The sequence below is a fragment of the Pan paniscus genome, chromosome 20, assembly GCF_029289425.2.
Source record: "Pan paniscus chromosome 20, NHGRI_mPanPan1-v2.0_pri, whole genome shotgun sequence".
NCBI lineage: Eukaryota > Metazoa > Chordata > Mammalia > Primates > Hominidae > Pan > Pan paniscus.
In genome coordinates this window covers 10,071,306-10,088,352 of record NC_073269.2, presented here as the reverse complement: position 1 = coordinate 10,088,352, position 17,047 = coordinate 10,071,306, and the positions used below count along the sequence as shown (strand labels likewise).

General features: G+C 58.8%; 3 protein-coding genes across 12 annotated transcripts; 1 reads left to right on the top strand and 2 right to left on the bottom strand.

Moving 5' to 3' along the window:
• Positions 1-119: 119 nt before the first annotated feature.
• On the bottom strand, positions 120-1,750 carry RPL36 (ribosomal protein L36). The gene is made up of 4 exons (XM_003819306.6): positions 1,459-1,750; positions 1,186-1,280; positions 334-468; positions 120-255 (listed from the first exon to the last, which is right to left on the bottom strand). Exons 2-4 carry the CDS (start codon positions 1,276-1,278, stop codon positions 166-168), a joined length of 318 nt encoding a protein of 105 aa, XP_003819354.1. The 5' UTR covers positions 1,279-1,280; positions 1,459-1,750; the 3' UTR covers positions 120-165.
• A 1,516-nt stretch (positions 1,751-3,266) lies between these two features.
• HSD11B1L (hydroxysteroid 11-beta dehydrogenase 1 like) lies at positions 3,267-10,650 on the bottom strand. Of its 9 annotated transcripts, none has more exons than XM_034945959.3 (8): positions 10,394-10,650; positions 6,883-7,007; positions 6,669-6,799; positions 5,265-5,376; positions 4,801-4,892; positions 4,417-4,510; positions 4,124-4,289; positions 3,267-4,039 (listed from the first exon to the last, which is right to left on the bottom strand). In XM_034945959.3, exons 2-8 carry the CDS (start codon positions 6,953-6,955, stop codon positions 3,844-3,846), a joined length of 864 nt encoding a protein of 287 aa, XP_034801850.1. In that variant the 5' UTR covers positions 6,956-7,007; positions 10,394-10,650; the 3' UTR covers positions 3,267-3,843. The 9 variants fall into 9 exon arrangements, with proteins under 9 accessions (XP_034801850.1, XP_008970896.2, XP_034801852.1 ...); XM_008972648.4 differs by having other exon boundaries at positions 6,883-6,969; positions 10,394-10,629; XM_034945961.3 differs by lacking the exon at positions 6,669-6,799 and having other exon boundaries at positions 10,394-10,645.
• Positions 10,651-11,079: 429 nt separating this feature from the next.
• On the top strand, positions 11,080-13,248 carry MICOS13 (mitochondrial contact site and cristae organizing system subunit 13). Of its 2 annotated transcripts, none has more exons than XM_003819305.6 (4): positions 11,080-11,212; positions 11,907-12,084; positions 12,274-12,325; positions 13,022-13,248. In XM_003819305.6, exons 1-4 carry the CDS (start codon positions 11,184-11,186, stop codon positions 13,117-13,119), a joined length of 357 nt encoding a protein of 118 aa, XP_003819353.1. In that variant the 5' UTR covers positions 11,080-11,183; the 3' UTR covers positions 13,120-13,248. The 2 variants fall into 2 exon arrangements, with proteins under 2 accessions (XP_003819353.1, XP_008970897.1); XM_008972649.5 differs by lacking the exon at positions 11,080-11,212 and adding an exon at positions 11,422-11,615.
• Positions 13,249-17,047: the final 3,799 nt, after the last annotated feature.

Genomic DNA, 17,047 nt, shown 5'->3' with positions numbered 1-17,047 from the left:
CTTTTGATTCACGACCAGGCAGCACCCGGAGAGGGTGTGGCTCAGAGCGGGCACCGGACAGGGGACTGCGGGCCCCCGACACACCCACACCCACCCACGGACAGCAGCAGAGCCAGGGCTTGTCAAGCTGTTCTTTATTTCAGGGAGAGAGGGCAGGGGAGGGGCTCAGTCTTTCTTGGCAGCAGCTTTCCTCATGGCGGCCAGTACGTTGCTCAGCTCCTCCCGCTTCCTCTTGGCGCGGATGTGCGTCCCCACCTGCCAAGGACGAGGCCGCCGTCAGCCCGGCCCTAACTCCCATCCCACCCCGCCCCTCGGCCGGCAGCGCCCACCTACCCTTTTCTTGATAAACTTGAGGGCCCGTTTGTCCTTGGAGACCTTCAGTAACTCCATGGCGCGCCGCTCGTACGGGGCAAAGCCACACACCTCCCGAATCATGTCCCGCACGAACTTGGTGTGTTTGGTCAGACGCTGGGGGGAAAGGGGCGGCCGTCAGGATAGGGGGATCCCTGCATTCTAGTTAAGCAGCTTCTCTCGCGCTGCCGCGATTTCCCTGGCTACTTCCTCCCCTCTGTGGGTAGCTGTGAGAACCAAGGTATTAACGCCTAGCGCTTTTCACCGCGCCCGGAGCAGCCCCCATCCTCCCTAAGTCCCAGTCTCCGCAACACTGGCAGGACGCACCTGGAGCCTGGGCTGCCTGCTGAATAAAGGCGCCCAATACACTGACACACCTGAAATCCCTCAACCTCACACACCGCAACCTCGGGCCAGCTCCATGAGCGAACTCCTTACTCCTGCGTCAGAACCCCAAACCCGCTGCCCGCTGAATAATGGCGCCCAATACACTGACACACCTGAAATCCCTCAACCTCACACACCGCAACCTCGGGCCAGCTCCATGAGCGAACTCCTACTCCTGCGTCAGAACCCCAAACCCGCTGCCCCGCGCCGCTCTCAAGGTGCTCCCTCTGCCCCAGCGTGAATTGCACGGTTAGGAAAAACCCAGATGGGTGCCCGCCTTCGAGCACCAGGCAGGAAGTCCCACTCCCCCGCCCCATCTCTTCCATTCAAGCCCCCCTTAGTTCTGCGCCCGAACGCGCGTTCTTTCAGGTCGAGAGCCTTTGCCCAAGCCATGCCCTCCGCCCTCCAAGAAACCCCCGACAACCTCCGCGCGGCCCCCGCACTCACCCCGCGGCGGCGGCTGTGCCTGGGCTTGCTCACGTTCTTGGTCACTTTGTGGCCCTTGTTGAGGCCCACGGCCATAGGGTAGCGTAGGGCCATGGCTGCGGACAGCGACGGGGAGAAGGGGCGGAGGTGAGTACCGGCTCAGTTCCCGAGGCCCAGAGCCCCGCGTCCCGGCTCCTTCAGCCTCGCTCGCCACAACCAACCATCCTCCAACCTGCACAGAGGACCCGGGAGTCCGGATGGCGGCGGATACCGGCAGTGCGGGAAACCACTTACCTGCTGTTCTCCAGAGACGGCCGTGGCGGAAGGGCTGGCGCCGCGCGGAACTCTGGGATATCTACTCGGCTCAGGAGGCGCAGGCCAGAGAGGCAAGAACGGCACGCGCTCCCCCTGGTGGCTGGAGTCTTCCCCGCCGTTGCGCTGAGCATGCGCGACCGAGCTCCCTGAGCATGCGCGTTTACTCCTGCGAGCCCGGGAGCTGGAGTCGGAACCAGTGGGGGTGGCTATGGCTGCTCTCCTCGCTCTGCCTGTGAAATCAGTTCGAATCCCAACTCCGCCTATTTCGGGCCGACCCTGCATCGACGACATCACCTCTCAGAATTTCTTCACTTGTAGAGCGGGAATAATAATACCAAACTGTATGAACTGTTAAAACGCCCATTAGGCCGGGCGCGGTGGCTCACGCCTGTAATCTCAGCACTTTGGGAGGTCGAGGCATGTGGATCACGAGGTCAGGAGCTCGAGACCAGCCTAATACCGTGAAACCCCGTCTCTACTAAAAATACAAAAAATTAGCCAGGCGTGGTGGTGGGCACCTGTAGTCCCAGCTACTCCGGAGGCCGAGGCAGGAGAATGGCGTGAACCCAGGAGGCAGAGCTTGCAGTGAGCCGAGATCGTGCCACTGCACTCCAGCCTGGGCGACAGAGCAAGACTCCGTCTCAATAAATAAATAAATAAATAAATAAATAAATAAATAAATAGCCAGGCGTGGTGGTGGGCACCTGTAATCCCAGCTACGCAGGAGGCTGAGGCAGGAGAATTGCTTGAGCCCAAGAGGCAGAGGTTGCAGTGAGCCGAGATCGCACCACTGCACTCCAGCCTGGGCGACAGAGCGAAACTCCATTTTTAAAAAAAGGTATTGGTTTTGTTATCAATTGGTCAAGCTCTAGACTAGGTCTGAATACAGCAATGTGTAATAGTGCCCCTTGGGGACATCTGATGTAATTTAGGTGGTGTAGGGACGGGACGCTAAATAACTGAATCGGGTGGCAGAAACACACAAGTTTCCAGTTTTTCTCCTTTAATGCTACTAATATACAAGAAGAGAGTCTCAATTTAGGGCTGCTCTAATTAGGGTTAGCGCTTTCATGTTTTTTCCAGACAGGGTCTTGCTCTGTCGCCCAGGCTAGAGTGCACTGCTGTAATCATAGCTTATTGAAGCCTTGACTTCCAGGGCTCAAGTGATCCTCCTGCCTTAGCCTCCTTAGCTGGGACCACAGGCACATGCCACCACGCCTGACTAATTTTTTAATTAAAATATTTGTTTGTGGCCGGGTGCAGTGGCTGACACCTGTAATCCCAGCACTTTGAGAGGCCGAGACAGGGGGATCACCTAAGGCTAGGAGTTCGAGACCAGCCTGGCCGACATGGTAAAACCCCGTCTCTACTAAAAATACAAAAATCAGGCGTTGTGACCCACACCTGTAATCTGAACTATTTGGGAGGCTGAGGCACAAGAATCGCTTGAACCCCGGAGGCAGAGGTTGCAGTGAGCCTAGATCGCACCACTGCACTCCAGCCTGGGCGATAGAGTGAGACTCCGTCTAATAAATAAATAAATAAAGACAGGGTTTCACCATGTTGGCCAGGCTGGTCTCAAACTCCTGGCCTCAAGTGATCTGCCCACCTTGACCTCTCAAAGTGCTAGGATTATAGGCGTGAGCCACTGCTCCTGGCCCTCTCAGCCTCCATTTCCCCACCTGTGAAATGGGATTGAGAGTCAAGGCCCCTGATACACACACCCCCTCCCGCTGTCCGGTGGCTGCTAGCAAATTGGAATTACCAAGGAATCTGAACAACAGATATGCAAGAGAAGAAGAGGTTTTATTCTTGAACAAGAGGCTGGGTCCAGCTCAGAACACACTCTTTCCCTCCTCCTCCCGCTCAGACCCTGCCACCAGGTAGACGAACAGTGTAGACGCCCCTGCAGGTGTGAAGAGTACCAGAGACCCCAGCTAGGGGAAGCTGGCAGGAGTTGGGGGGGTTCCTCCCAGATGGAATGAATGGAAAGAATAAATCAGAGACTTAGAGGCGCAGGCAGGAGATGGAGAGGGGTCCATGGGTGGCTCAAGGGTGGCGTGGCCTCTCTGAGCCTTAGTTTCCTCATCTGCAAAATGGAAGCAGTCACGTCATCAATCATGGCCAAACAGGTGAGGCCTTGCAAGTCCCCGACAAAGGCGCCTAACACGGGGCACCTGCACCTCCCAAGCCGTGACTGGTTCCAGGTGCCCGTCGTTTTTCTCGGTTTTGCTTTTCTGTCTTGATGACTTCATTTTGGGCTGTGGCCACCCTCTCAGGGGTGTCTCTGTGAGTGTTCTGGCTCCAGGGACAGTTGGAGGGAGGAACATTGCCGTCTGGGACTGGAGGGGCACCCCCCGGTGCTCAGGCTGCAGCCGCGGCCGTGACGTTGAGCTCCTGGCGGATAAACCAGGCCCGCGGGCGCGGCAGCCAGCGCCGGAGCAAGCACAGCAGGCGGAAACGCCACGGGTAGAAGACGCCGGCCGCGCGCGTGGCGCCGCCGCGGATCACGGCCAGGGCTGCCTTGGGCCCCGGGGCCGCCTTGACCCTCGTGACTCCCCTGGGGACAGGAGGGCACGGTGGGGACTGCGGCTGGGGCTGGGCCATGGCCCCCAGCCCAGCCCCCAGCTTCTCCGGGCCTCACCTGACTGCCTCGGCGGCGGAGGCGCGATCTCGGAGGCCCAGGACGCACATGGTGATGGCCACGTTCACGTCCTGCACGTCCAGCTCCCGCCGCAGGGAGCCGAAGAAGCCGTCCAGCGCAAACTTGGCCGCCGAGTACGGAGTGGAGAACGACGTGGGCACGCGGCCTGGGGGCGCGGACGGCAGCGGCTGAGTGGCTCCTCCTCGTCCGGGAAGCCTGCCCAGACCCTCCAGGCTCACCCGCATCGAGCTCCCCACTCCCCGTCCCGCAGAGCCGGGGCCGGGTGCACGCACCGAGCAGCGAGGACACCACCACCAGGGAGCCCTTGCTGTCTGTCAGGCTGGGCAGCGCCCGCGACGTCAGTTGCACGTAGCTCACAAAGTTTACCTGCAGGCGGCACTCGCGAGTCACCGGCAGAGGCGGAGCCCAGGGGCAGGGCGGGGCCAGGAACCCAGAGGGCGGGGCCAGGGCCGGGTCAGAGGCGGGGCCAGAAACCCGGAAGGCGGGCCCGAGGGCGGGGTCAAGGCCGGAGCAGGGGCTTGGGCTAGGAGGGGCGTGGCTGGGCCGGGACGGGTGGAGAGCCCTTCCTGGAGAAGGCAGAACCCGGACCGCGAAGGGAACGGACCACCGGTCCCTGAGATAGAGGGGCGGGCCGGGGCCGCGGAGGAGCGGAGCACCTGCATGAGCCAGCGAGTTGCCTGGGGGCTGCGGACTCGCGTGCCGGCCGGGGCGCCGCCGATGTGGTTCAGCACGAGGTAGTCCAGCCCGCCTGGCCCAGAAACGCCAGTCAGCCCCGGAGGCCCCTCCCCAAGGAAACGATCAAACCCCGCCCCCGAGCTTAGCTCCACCCAGAGCGCTGGTCCAGTGAGCTCCGCCCCAGGTAACTCCCACTACGATCAAAGACACCCAGCCTTGGCCTTACTCCCTGGATCTAGCAAGGTTTGGTTCCCATTCAACGAGGCCCCGTTCAGAGCTCTTCCCCCAGACGCAATGAGACACCACCCCGACCACGCCCGCAGTCCCCATACGTCTCCGCCCTGAGACACCTATTACTGTAGCCACACCCACAGCCCAATTCTGGTCCTGTCCCTAAGGCCTAGGCCACGGTCCCGGACTCCAGGCTTCAGGCCCAGCCCCTCACCCAGCTTGTCCAGCGCAAACTGCACCACGCTCTCGGGCGCCTCAGGGGAGGCCATGTCCGCCGCGATGTAGAAGACCTTGGGGGCGCCCAGCTTCCGGCAGTTCCCTACCACCTGGGGGGGGCCAGAGCTGCCCGTGGGCCTCTCCTCTACAGCAGCGCTTCCCCCTCCACCGCACCTGCTGGCCATAGGGAGGCCCCCGCCTGAAAACCCCTCCCCTACTCTGAGCCTCGGGCCCCATTCAACATCATTCCCAAAAATTTACCACTGCTTGAGGGGCGCAAAGTGGAAGCCCGCGGGCCAGAATGCTGGCCAATTTGGTGGTTAGTCAATCACCAACATCTAAAACAGGATATTTCACCTACAATTTCCTGATTGCTAGCTTCTCTTGAAATATTGAAAGGTTTGTGCCCAAGAGCCATACCCTTCCTTGAAGTAGCAATGGGCTGCTTGTTGCTAAGAAGTGCCCATCCTTCCCTTCGAGTTTAAGAACCCTGGCTATCAGCACAGGCCTGGACACTCAATACTCTCATTTGTTAAGAAACACTGCATCTTCTAGTCACCGTCTCACTGCATTGGCACAACATCCTAACCCATGAGAAGGTGGGTTTTTTTGTTTGTTTGTTTGAGACAGAGTCTCACTTTGTTGCCCAGGCTGGAGTGCAGTAGTGCGATCTCGGCTCACTGCAACCTCTGCCTCCGGGGTTCAAGTGATTCTCCTGACTCAGCCTCCCATGTAGCTGGAACTACATGCTCGCGCCACCATGCCCTGCTAATTTTTTTTTTCTTTTTTTTGAGATGGAGTATCGCTCTGTCACCCAGGCTGGAGTGCGGTGGCGCGATCTCAGCTCACTGCAAGCTCCACCTCCCGGGTTCCGCAATTCTCCTGCCTCAGCCTCCCCAGTAGCTGGGATTACAGGTGCCTGACACCACGCCGGCTATTTATTTATTTATTTATTTATTTATTGTATTTTTAGTAGAGACAGGGTTTCACCATGTTGGCCAGGCTGGTTTTGAACTCCTGACCTCAAGTGATCCGTCCGCCTTGGCCTCCCAAAGTGCCAGGATTACAGGCATGAGCCACCGTCCCTGGCCTAATTTTTATCTTTTTAGTAGAGACCAGGTTTCGCCATGTTGGCCAGGCTGGTCTTGAACTCCTGACCTCAGGTGATCCACTTGCCTCGGCCTCCCAAAGTGCTGACTACAAGCGTGAGCCACCGTGCCTGGCCAGAAAGTGGTTTTATTGTCCCCGTTTTGCAAATGAGGAAACTGAGAGGCTCAGAGAGGTTAGGCGACTTGCCCAAGGTCACACGGGAAGCCTGGATCATTGCAGGGATTCAAACCCAGGCTCTCTTCCCACCCCCCACGAGCACCCCCACCATTCATCTAGACATGGGGTGGCTCACCTTCTGCAGGAGAGCCTCAGTGTGGGCAGTGAGCACCAGGTGGGAGCCCAGACGCGCGTAGTGATAGGCCAGCTCCTCACCAACACCAGCATTGGCCCCTGTCAGCAGCACTCGCGCTCCCTGGAGGCTGGCTGGCCATAGCCGGGGTGGTCACTCTGGGTGGAGGACAGGACAGCTGGCCCGGTTTCTCCCTCCCTCAACCCCAGGTGCTCACCTGGGTCAAAGTTGTCATCCCAATAATAGGCGAAGAACAGGGCCCCCAGCCCTGTGAGGAGAAGCACCTTCATGGTCCTCTGTGGGCCTGCAGAGGGACAGGGGACAGAGGTGGCCGGCACAGGCCTGGCCCACAGCCACCCGTGTTTGGTGGGTGTTTGGTGATGCCACCGCCTTGGATCCACGCCTTCCTATCCACCTCCACAGCCACCACCTGTCCAGGCCACCACGGTGGCTCCATGAACCACCGCACCTGCACCCTCCCCCTCCACCCTTCTCAGCCCTCTCCATCCACACACCTTGCCTCTCCTGGACTGAAAATCCTTCCTGTTCCAGTTAGAATAAAAACCAGACTCCTTGGTGGCTACAAACGCCCTGTGTGGACCTGTCCTCCTTGCTCACTCCGCTCCACTAAAACAGACCCTTCGCTGTTCCTTGAAACCAGCCAGTCACCATCCTGCCTCAGGGCCTTCTCATGGGCTGTTCCTACTGCCTAGAATGCTGTTTCCGGATATGACCCAATGGCTTGCTCTCTCACTTCTTTCAAGTCTCAGTGCAAAAGTGACCTCCTTCAGCTGGATGTGGTGGCTCATGCCTGGAATCCCAGCACTTTGGGAGGCTGAGGCGGGCAAATCACTTGAGATCAGGAGTTCGAGACCAGCCTGGCCAACATGGTGAAACCCCATCTCTATTAAAAATACAAAAATTAGCCGGGCGCGGTGGCAGGCGCCTGTAATCCCAGCTACTCAGGGGGCTGAGGCACGCACATGCCTGTAATCCAGATACTTGGGAGGCTGAGGCAGGAGAATCGCTTGAACCTGGGAGGTAGAGGTTGCAGTGTGCCGAGATTTGCCATTGCACTCCAGCCTAGGCAACAAGAGCGAAACTCCGTATCAAAAACAAACAAACAAACAAAGAACAGTGACCTCCTTCAAGTGAGGGCCTCCTTTTTTTTATTATTTTTTTTTTATTTTTGAGGCAGAGTCTCACTCTGTTGCTCAGGCTGGAGTGCAGTGGTGTGACCATAGCTCACTGCAGCCTGGACGTCTTGGGCTCAAGCAATCCTCTTGCCTCAGCCAATGGAGCAGCTGGGACTACAGGTGGGCGCACCAGCACACCCAACTAATCATAGTATTTTTTGTAGGGATGGGGTCTCACTATGCTGCCCAGGCTGATTTTGAACTCCTGGGCTCAAGTGATCCTCCTGCCTCAGCCTCCCAAAGTGCTGGGATTACAGGTGTAAACCACCGTGCCCAGCCCAAGGATCATTTGTTACTCGTTCCACCATCCTTCTCTCCCTGTAGACCATCAGCTCCATAAGGGCAGGAAGGAAATGGAAATCTTCTATTTTGTTCACTATTGGGTCTTCAGAGCCCAAAACTGTGCCAGGTACACAGTAGGTGCTCAATAGGTACCAGATTGATCATGGAGTGATGTGAGGCACGTGGGAGGCGAGAGGTGAGGAAGCCAAGAGACAGCTCACTCTCCGGAGACACCCAGAAGGAATTTGACACGTGGGGCTGGGTTGGAGACAGAGGTGCCTGCGTCATCCAGATGAAGATATGATTTATGATTTCAGCTGTGGGAGCTGATTCACTAATTCCAGGGAGAAGGTGAAAGAGAGAAACAGTCCAGGTTCTTTTTTTTTTTTTTTTTTTTTTTGAGACTGAGTTTCACTCTTGTTGCACAGGCTGGGATTACACTTTGTAATCCCAGCATTATGGGAGGCCGAGGTGGGTGGATCACTTGAGGTTGGGAGTTCGAGACCAGCCTGACCAACATGGAGAAACCCAGTCTCTACTAAAAATACTAAATTAGCTGGGCATGCTGGCACATGCCTGTGATCCCAGCCAATGGAGCAGCTAGGACTACAGGTGAGTGCACCAGCACGCCCAACTAATCATCGTATTTTTTGTAGAGATGGGGTCTCCTGCTGAGGCAGGAGAATTGCTTGAACCCAGCGGGGCGGAGATTGCAGCGAGCTGAGATCGCCCCACTGCATTCCAGCCTGGGCAACAGAATGAGACTCTGTCTTAAAAAAAAAAAAAATTCAATGGGACAAGGGGAAGGGGACTTCCAGAACCAGGAAGCTGAGACAGACCAGATGGAGCGGATCATTGAGGAGTCCCTAAATCTCCCATCTGTAGGTCCAGCCCTAGGTTCTTTGCCTCTGCTGTCTTCTGGGTGTCTCCTCTTGACAACCTCCAGGCCCCTTAGAACCAGCAGGACCCAATCCAGGCTCAGCATGTCACCCCACACCTGCTTCTCTTCCCAGCTCACCATCACAGAAATAGCCCCACTGTCCCCTGTCCCTAAATGGGAGACCCAGGTATTGTCCTCACCTCCTTCTATCCTTTCACCCCCATGAGCTCATGGTTTTCAGATCTTATCAGTTCTCCCTCTCCAGTCTCTCCCCAGCTGTCCCTTCCTCTCTCTCTCCAGGACTCCCAGATTGTCACCTCCCTCCTAGACCCTACCCTGGGCCTGACCACCCCCATCTTTCCTTTGGCCTCCCTTCCATCTCCCACTTGGTCTCCCCCACCTCCACACTGGCTTCCCCATGTCCATACTCATTCTCTCCCTGCCTCTTCTGTCAATGCAGCCAAAGGCGTCTGTGTCAAAAGCAACATGGCCATGGCCCTTCCTGCTCCAAACCCTCTCAGGGGTCCCCACTGCAACTGATGGAAACCAGGCTCCTCACTGCACCCCATGAGACCCTGCAGGTATAGCCCCTGACTACCTGTCTATCCTCCTCTCCCACGGCCCCATCTATGAATCGTTCAGTTCTCAAAATAATGAACTCCTCACCTTCCCCAGACACACCAGGCATGCCCACAGCAAGAAACGAGCTTCCACCTTTTCCCCTTCCAGGGACAGCCCATGAAGCCCCTCTGCTCATCCCTCTTTCCACCCCCAGCTCTACACTGACTGCAGCAGCCCGGCAGGGGGAAGTGGGACCAGATGGACTGACGGGTGGACGATTGGGTGGATGGATGAATGGATACATGGACAGATGCATGTATGGATGCATAGATAGAAGGATGGATGAGTGGATGGATGTATGAATGGATAAATGGGGGGAACACATAAATGGATGGAAGGATGGATGTATGGACGGACGGATGCATGGATGGATGGATGGATGGATGGACGGATAGATGAGTGGATGGCCAGATAAATAGATGGATGGGTGGACAGATGGATGAGTGGAAGGATGGGGGGAGCAGATGGATGAATGGATGGGTGGGTGGATGGGCGGACAGATGGATGAACGGAAGTGTGGATGTATAGATGGAAGGATGGATGGGTGGATGGCCAGATGGATAGACGGGTGGGGGACAGATGGATGGATGGGCAGATGAACGGTTGAAGCAGCCCGGCCGAAATGCTGGAGAAATGGGGGGAAGCCCTGCAGAACGCATCGGCCCCTTCTTGACCTCGGCGGGCCTTAGCTTCCCCTCTGAACAAAGCGGGCGTGTGACCCTCTGCGCACCCCTAAACCGTGCACTCACCCGCTCAGGCCTCAGTTTCCCCCACTGTCCAGCGGGGGTGGGGTCCCGGGCTGGGAGCCACGCGAACGCCCCCACGGTCCTCTCTTCTCGGCCGCCTCCTGCCGGGTCCCCGACCGCACCCCTCCCGTAGGGCACGGGTCACGTGACTCGAAGCCCACCTCCTCCCGGGGAGGGGCCGGGCCTCGGGGACCCAGCGCCGGAGCGTCGCCGGGCAACAGTCCCCGCCTAGTTTCCACCTCCCAGCAGGGGCCCGGCCCCGCCCCCTGGGCGGACGCCCCGCCTCCGAATCGATCACGTGAGGGGGGCCGCAGCTCTCGAACAATCCCGCCCTCTCGTTGCCGTGACAACTGCCTTGTAGGCACACTCTTCTTAAGTCCGGGCCCTTGGTCCCCCGCGCGGGCGCGGGTGGATCTCTCGGGCTCTGACTTCTTTTCGGGTCACCTTCAGGCTTCAGCCAGGCACCTGATGCCTCTTTCCCCTCACGGCGCCAGGGCTGGGCCGGGCCGAACGACATTTCCCAGGAGGCTCCGCGGCCAGGTGCAAACAGCGCCGTGCTGACTACATTTCCCAGACAGCCTTGCGGCGGCCCGGGCCTTAAAGCGTCCATTTCCCAGCGGCCCTCCGCTGCGAGACCGCAGCCCTTCTCTGGAGTCTCAGAGCCGCAAGACACCACGACTCCCAGAGGACCTTGCGTCGGGCAAGAAAGACTACACCTTCCAGAGGCCTCTGCGGCGCCGCGACAGGAAGCGACAGGCGAGCCGAGTGTCCTTGCGCGTGGATCCGAGCGACCATGGTGGCCCGGGTGTGGTCGCTGATGAGGTGCGTGGGGGCGCCGGAGGGGACCCGAGTCCCCGAAAAAGTCCCTTTTTGTGGGCATCCCTGTCTCCAGTCTGGTCCCGATCTGCTCTTCGCTTCCCGTAGAGTCACTTCCCCTTCGTCCCCCGCCTATGGGCCAGATAGGGAAACTGAGGCTTCAGCGGGGTGGGGCTTCCCGAGGTCGCCAATCCCCTCCCTCCTGCTTCCCAGCGAGCCCTTGGCGTTCCGTTCGCGGTGTCAGCCTCCGCCTCCGAGCCTCAGTTGTCTTCTCTGTGAAGTGGGAATGCCGGTGAATCCTGCCGCTGGCGTGGATGAGAAGTGAATGCGTGCTCGGAGCTGCGAGTGACAGCGGGCAGGAGGCGCCCAGGGACACTTGGTTTCTCCAGGGCTGGAAGGCTTCTAGAAGGTCAAGATCTTACGTCTTCACTGCCCCTGCTCACTGTGGGACTTTGAGTGACCCACTCTCCCCCTCTGGGTTTCAGTTCATCAGTTAAAGTGGCGTCCAGCCGCCCTGCCTTGCACGTTGTAAAATGAGTGCTGTATATAATAGGGGTCTGGGTCGACGGTGCTGCACTACAGAGTGTCACCCTGTGGACGGTGAGCCCTCAGGAGGGTCTCACTCTCCCCGTGGGCCTTGGCCCCTGAGGGTGGCTGTCAGTGTCCGCTGAGCTTCTGCTCCTCCCGTCCCTGCCCGCAGGTTCCTCATCAAGGGAAGTGTGGCTGGGGGCGCCGTCTACCTGGTGTACGACCAGGAGCTGCTGGGGCCCAGCGACAAGAGCCAGGCAGCCCTACAGAAGGCTGGGGAGGTGGTCCCCCCAGCCATGTACCAGTTCAGCCAGTACGTGTGTCAGCAGACAGGCCTGCAGATACCCCAGGTACTACGGGCCGGGAGCGAGGCCAGGGCTTGGCGGGTGGTCAGCTCTGGGAGGTCCCTCCAGCCCTGCACGATGTTGTCCTCCATATTGATGCTGGCCTGATTCTCCGGCCTGTCCTCCTCCCTCCGCCTCTGGGGATGGGCTGCTGAGCCTTTTCACCAGTTCTTTCTGCCCATCTCTTTTTCCCAGCTCCCAGCCCCTCCAAAGATTTACTTTCCCATCCGTGACTCCTGGAATGCAGGTAAGGCACCCAGTTTCTTTGCTTGGAGGGAGACACCCCAGTCTAGCCCCTCTCCCCACTTCCTGGCCATTCCTTTCTGTCCATCCTCCTTCCTGCCCGACACGTGTCTCTTAGGGATCTAAAAGGGAAAGTAGGCCGAGCACAGTGGCTCACGCCTGTAATCCCAGCACTTTGGGAGGCTGAGGTGGGCGGATCATCTGAAGTCAGGAGTTCGAGACCAGCCTGGGCAACATGGTGAAACCCCATCTCTACTAAAAATACAAAAATTAACCGTGCGTGGTGAGGCACATCTGTAATCCCAGCTGCTGCTTGAGAGGCTGAAGCAGGAGAATTGCTTGAACCCAGGAGGCAGAGGTTGCAGTGAGCCGAGGTTGCACCACTGCACTCCAGCCTGGGCGACAGGGCGAGACTCCATCTCAAAAAAATAAAATACAAAAATTAGCCTGGTATGGTGGCACACTTGTAGTCCCAGCTACTTGGGAGGCTGAGGCAAGAGAATCGCTTGAACCCAGGAGGCGAAGGTTGCAGTGAGCCGAGATTGCACTACTGCACTCCAGCCTGGGAGACAGAGTGAGACTCCGTCCCCGCCCCCCACCCACCCCCCACCGCCCAAAACAAACTCTAGAGTTTCCCAGGGGTTGGAGGCTGGGTGAGGCTGGGAGGGGAGTATCACCAGTGGCCGTCCCTTTCCCACAGGCATCATGACGGTGATGTCAGCTCTGTCGGTGGCCCCCTCCAAGGCCCGCGAGTACTCCAAGGAGGGCTGGGAGTATGTGAAGGCACGCACCAAGTAGCAAGTCAGCAGGGGCCGCCTGCCCCGGCCAGAACGGGCAGGGCTGCCACAGACCTGAAGACTCCGGACTGGGACCCCACTCCGAGGGCAGCTCCCGGCCTTGCCGGCACAATAAAGGACTTCAGAAGTGTTCCCTGACCCGTGTGCTGGCCCCAGGGAGCACAGGGTTGGCCTGGTGGTGCCCAGAGCACCGAGGCCTGGGCTTCTGGCTCCTGATGGCTTGTCAGGGCTTGACCTTGACCACAGGCCATAGCACTCCCCTTTGCCGTCTGCTCTGGTGCGGGGAGTCAAGAGGTCAGAGCGGCTGCTCCCGGTGCTCCAGAGGCTGTGCTCTGGGGCCAGGAAAGTGCTTTGGCCAAGCCTGGGTTGTGGAGGGTCTTGGTTTTGGAGGGCTGAGACCAGGGTAGGACAGTGGAAGAGCCAGAGTGGACAGAAGTGGGGTCTACTTCCCTGCGGGACACAGGGCAGGAGCCCCCAGGGCCACTGGTTCCTGCCCTCCTCAGCTCCTGTCCGCAGTCCTGTCCCGGCCCTTCCTTGGCCGGACTCCACCCTCATTCCACCCTCTCCCGACAACCCTAGCAGGGGAATCCTGGTCATTGAAGGAAATCCAGGTGTTTGTTGCCATTCAGAGGGTCTCCCGGACATCGCCTCTCCCCTGGGACGCCTTCCCTGACACCCCTGCCGCACACTGGCCAGGCTACCTGGCAGCCTGCATGGTTCCCCCGCATCAGGCATGAGCCCTGGGAGGCTCCCAGCACCCAGCCACAGAGGGCGATCCACAGGGTTGGGTGATGGCAAGAGGCCTGTGCCCAGAAACCAGTCTGGCGGCTCCAGACAGATGGGGGTGGTGGGGGGCTTGGGTGGGGCCAGAGGCCTCCGTAGGATGCTGCCCTGGGAGCAGGGAGCAGACAGGTGATGCTCACCGAGCTGGGACAGGGTCCCCGTTCCCATGAGTTCAGGGGTTTATGTTGCTTGGTATAGGGAACTGAGCTTAGGAGGGGACAGCTGTTACAGAGGAGAGGAGCAGAGACTAGAGGCCGGGGCATCTCCCCCACTGTCCCACTCAGAGAGGAGAAGCCACTGGCCCGAGCAGGGCGTAGGAGGGGTGTGGCTGGGAGCAGCGGCCTAGTCTGGTAGAAGGGGAGTCCACAGGGCCTGCCCACCCCATTCCCCCCAGGAGCGTGGTCCTGGGACAGGTCCCCCACATCTGATATGCCCGTGTCCTTACTGGGCCTTAGCAGTGGTGGGGGCAGGTCTAGGGTGAGGGAGGGATGAGCAGGGCAGGGGAGCATCACTGACCCTCAGTGCTGCAGGAGGAAGCCGGTGCTCACCGGAGCACCCACGCACTCACTGTCCCCTGACACTGTCCACCAAGTCCTTCCCGAAGGCCCAGGAAGGAGCAGACTTCAGGCCCATTTTACAGACAAAGAAACTTGCACAGACAGACAGTTCTGTCTGCCCAGCCTGTCCAGAGCCCAAGCTGTTCACCACAAACCCTCGCAGGGGATGCAGAATTTCTAGTCGCCTCGCACCCAGGCACCCAGCCCCAGCCCCAGCCTGTGAGGACAGGAGGGGTTTGCACTCGGTGCTGTGATGCCATGGCTGGGCCAGAGGGCGTCCGTCCGCTCCAGGAGGCCTCTGCAGCCTCACACCTGTTACCGTCACTGTTAGAGGGGAAGGACTGCACGAAGCCAGTGAGCAGCTGCTTTCTGGCCCCTCCCCTCCATCCAGGCGGCCGGGTCCTGCAGCTCCACGAATGTGGCTTAGTTCTTCCCTGGGGTCACAGGTTTTATCCCATGAGTTCGTCCTCACCCATCCACTGGCACCTGTGTGCAAGAACATGCCTGGGGTCAGGGGAGTTGGGGGGCCATGGAAGTGGAGCTCCAGAAAGCAGAGGTGGCTGAGGCAGGTCTAGGGGTGACTTTGGGAAGGCGGGAAGGGGCTGGGGAAACACCTGACCACACCCACAGCCAAGACCACAGAGCAAGGCAAGGCTGGCATGTGGCACAGTGCCATTTGACAGCTGGGGTCACTTGATAGCTGGAAGCAGGACGGGCTAGGAACGGAGTCCAGGGAAAGCTAGCCCATCACGATGTGGGCTGGGCAGAGCTAGAAGAGAGAGCAGGGGGAGTCCATAGGCGGAGGCCAGCTGGGGCTGGGGCGTGGGGGACACCGAGTGGCTGCCCTTCCTTTCAGCTGTCACCACAGCTGCCCGTGGTCCCGCTCCAGCCTTGAGCGCACTTTGCCCGGCCCTGGCCTGGAGTGAGTGCTAACTCGCCATCCCAAGGAATGGTGGGTGCAGCAGAAATGGAGGTGATTAGCTGGGTGCGGTGGCATGTGCCTGTAGCCCCGGCTGAGGCAGGAGGATCACTGGGACATTGAGTCTGCAGTGAGCCATGACTCCACCACCGCACTCCAGCCTGGGTGACACAGTGAGACCCTGTCTCTTAATAATAAAGCCAAGGTAACCAGGAGCAACGTGAGCCCTGAGGGTCCCCAACCCTGACTGGGGGGATGCTGGGCTCAGGGTCTCCATGGTACCAGCCCAGAGCATGTTCAGCCCACCTTTGGCCCCATCCATCCGGTGCCATAGGGGCCAGCGGCAACCTGGCTTCTCCCCGTGTGGGCTGAGTGCTGAGCAGCCAGTTTTAATTAAATCTGAAAGGACAAGGTGACAACCGAAGCAGCTGACAGCCACGCATCTTCCCATCTAACATGGTCCTGGAAATGAGTTTGCTGTCAGTAGACATGTAGGATTTTTCTTCTCAGACACTTTGCAAGCCAGGGACCTCCAGCCGGCGACGCCTAGCCTGGGCCTCGCTTGGCCATGCTGGCATGCCTCAGTCGCCTGTGTTATAGCTTGTACCTGCGTTCCGTGGTTCCCGGGCTATTGTACTGCGCCCAAGAAGAATGAGGATACGCTGGACATTGAAGGCTGAGGAGGGAGGAGAAGAATTTTATTGAGCGACTGAACAGCTTTCAGTGGAGGGAGGATGCGGGGGGTGGTTCTCTCCTCCTCGTGTAGCTGGGTCCAGGACATTTTATAGGCTCAGAATAGGGGAGGGGCAGGCCATAGATAGTATCGGAAACGGCAACATTCGACTGGTTAAAAGGCATTGTTCAGAAAGAATCAACCAGGAAAGGGTGGGCAAACAGGAACAGAAGTTCTCACTCTGGGTGGTGGGTTTCCTCCAGGACCAGCAGTCTGATCTTTCAGCTTTCGGGCTATTTTTGGCTTGAAGGTGGGGTTTCACTGGGACCTGTCCCTATCTGCCTAGACACTTGGCTGCCTCCTGTCACTTTCAGTAGTGATCCCAGTGAACTTGGGCTTAAGAGCTGCTCTATGCCTTGGCGGAATTCAGTTTTTGGAGCTGGAGGGAGAGGGAATGCAGTTCTGCGATGGCGCCTTCATCCCGAAATCCTAAGAGCAGCTCAGTAGCCTCATTTTACAGGTCAGCAAACGGAGGCTCAGAAAACTGCAAGAACTTACCTGGAGGCAGGCGATGGCAGAGGCAACAGTGGAAGCCCTGTGCTCTGACCCCTCTGGCACTGATGCCACCGGAGGGCTGGTGTCCTTCATCCCCAGGGGTGGTCTCTGGAAGAAGGAAGAGGCAGGCCAAGGGGAGGGGTGGTTTCCTTGAGGCTGAGGCTGAGGCTGAGGCTGGGAGAGAACTTCCAGGCCTCAACCCCCACACCACCTCTGCATTCCAGGGGCACCAGGTCCCTGCACACCCTGCCTCATCTCACCTTGCAGGAGAGTAAGACCCCTCCCGTCCTCATCCTGGCAGACTCCTCTCCTACAGGCAGGGTCACCATGCCCCTGTTCTGAGGCACAGTTCAGCATCTTTTCTTCTCCTTGGGCACCACAGTTTGCGTTTGTGTGACTTAGCTCAACAGGATGCAGGCTCCCTGAGAGAAGGGACCATATG

Bases quoted from the DNA above. Each gene is read 5' to 3' on its own strand.
- HSD11B1L (XM_034945959.3), bottom strand. From the start codon at position 6,955: ATGAAGGTGCTTCTCCTCACAGGGCTGGGGGCCCTGTTCTTCGCCTAT. The intron at 4,893-5,264 runs GTGAGGGGCTGG...TTTCTGGGCCAG, and splicing joins GTTTGCGCTGGACAAGCTGG to GCGGGCTGGACTACCTCGTG. The intron at 4,040-4,123 runs GTGAGGCCCGGA...TCCTGTCCCCAG, and splicing joins TCCGCCGCCGAGGCAGTCAG to GGGAGTCACGAGGGTCAAGG.
- MICOS13 (XM_008972649.5), top strand. From the start codon at position 11,521: ATGAGAAGTGAATGCGTGCTCGGAGCTGCGAGTGACAGCGGGCAGGAG. The intron at 11,616-11,906 runs GTCAAGATCTTA...CCCTGCCCGCAG, and splicing joins GGCTGGAAGGCTTCTAGAAG to GTTCCTCATCAAGGGAAGTG. The intron at 12,326-13,021 runs GTAAGGCACCCA...CCTTTCCCACAG, and splicing joins CCGTGACTCCTGGAATGCAG to GCATCATGACGGTGATGTCA.
- RPL36 (XM_003819306.6), bottom strand. From the start codon at position 1,278: ATGGCCCTACGCTACCCTATGGCCGTGGGCCTCAACAAGGGCCACAAA. The intron at 469-1,185 runs GTGAGTGCGGGG...CTTTCCCCCCAG, and splicing joins GGCACAGCCGCCGCCGCGGG to CGTCTGACCAAACACACCAA. The intron at 256-333 runs GTAGGTGGGCGC...CGTCCTTGGCAG, and splicing joins TCAAGTTTATCAAGAAAAGG to GTGGGGACGCACATCCGCGC.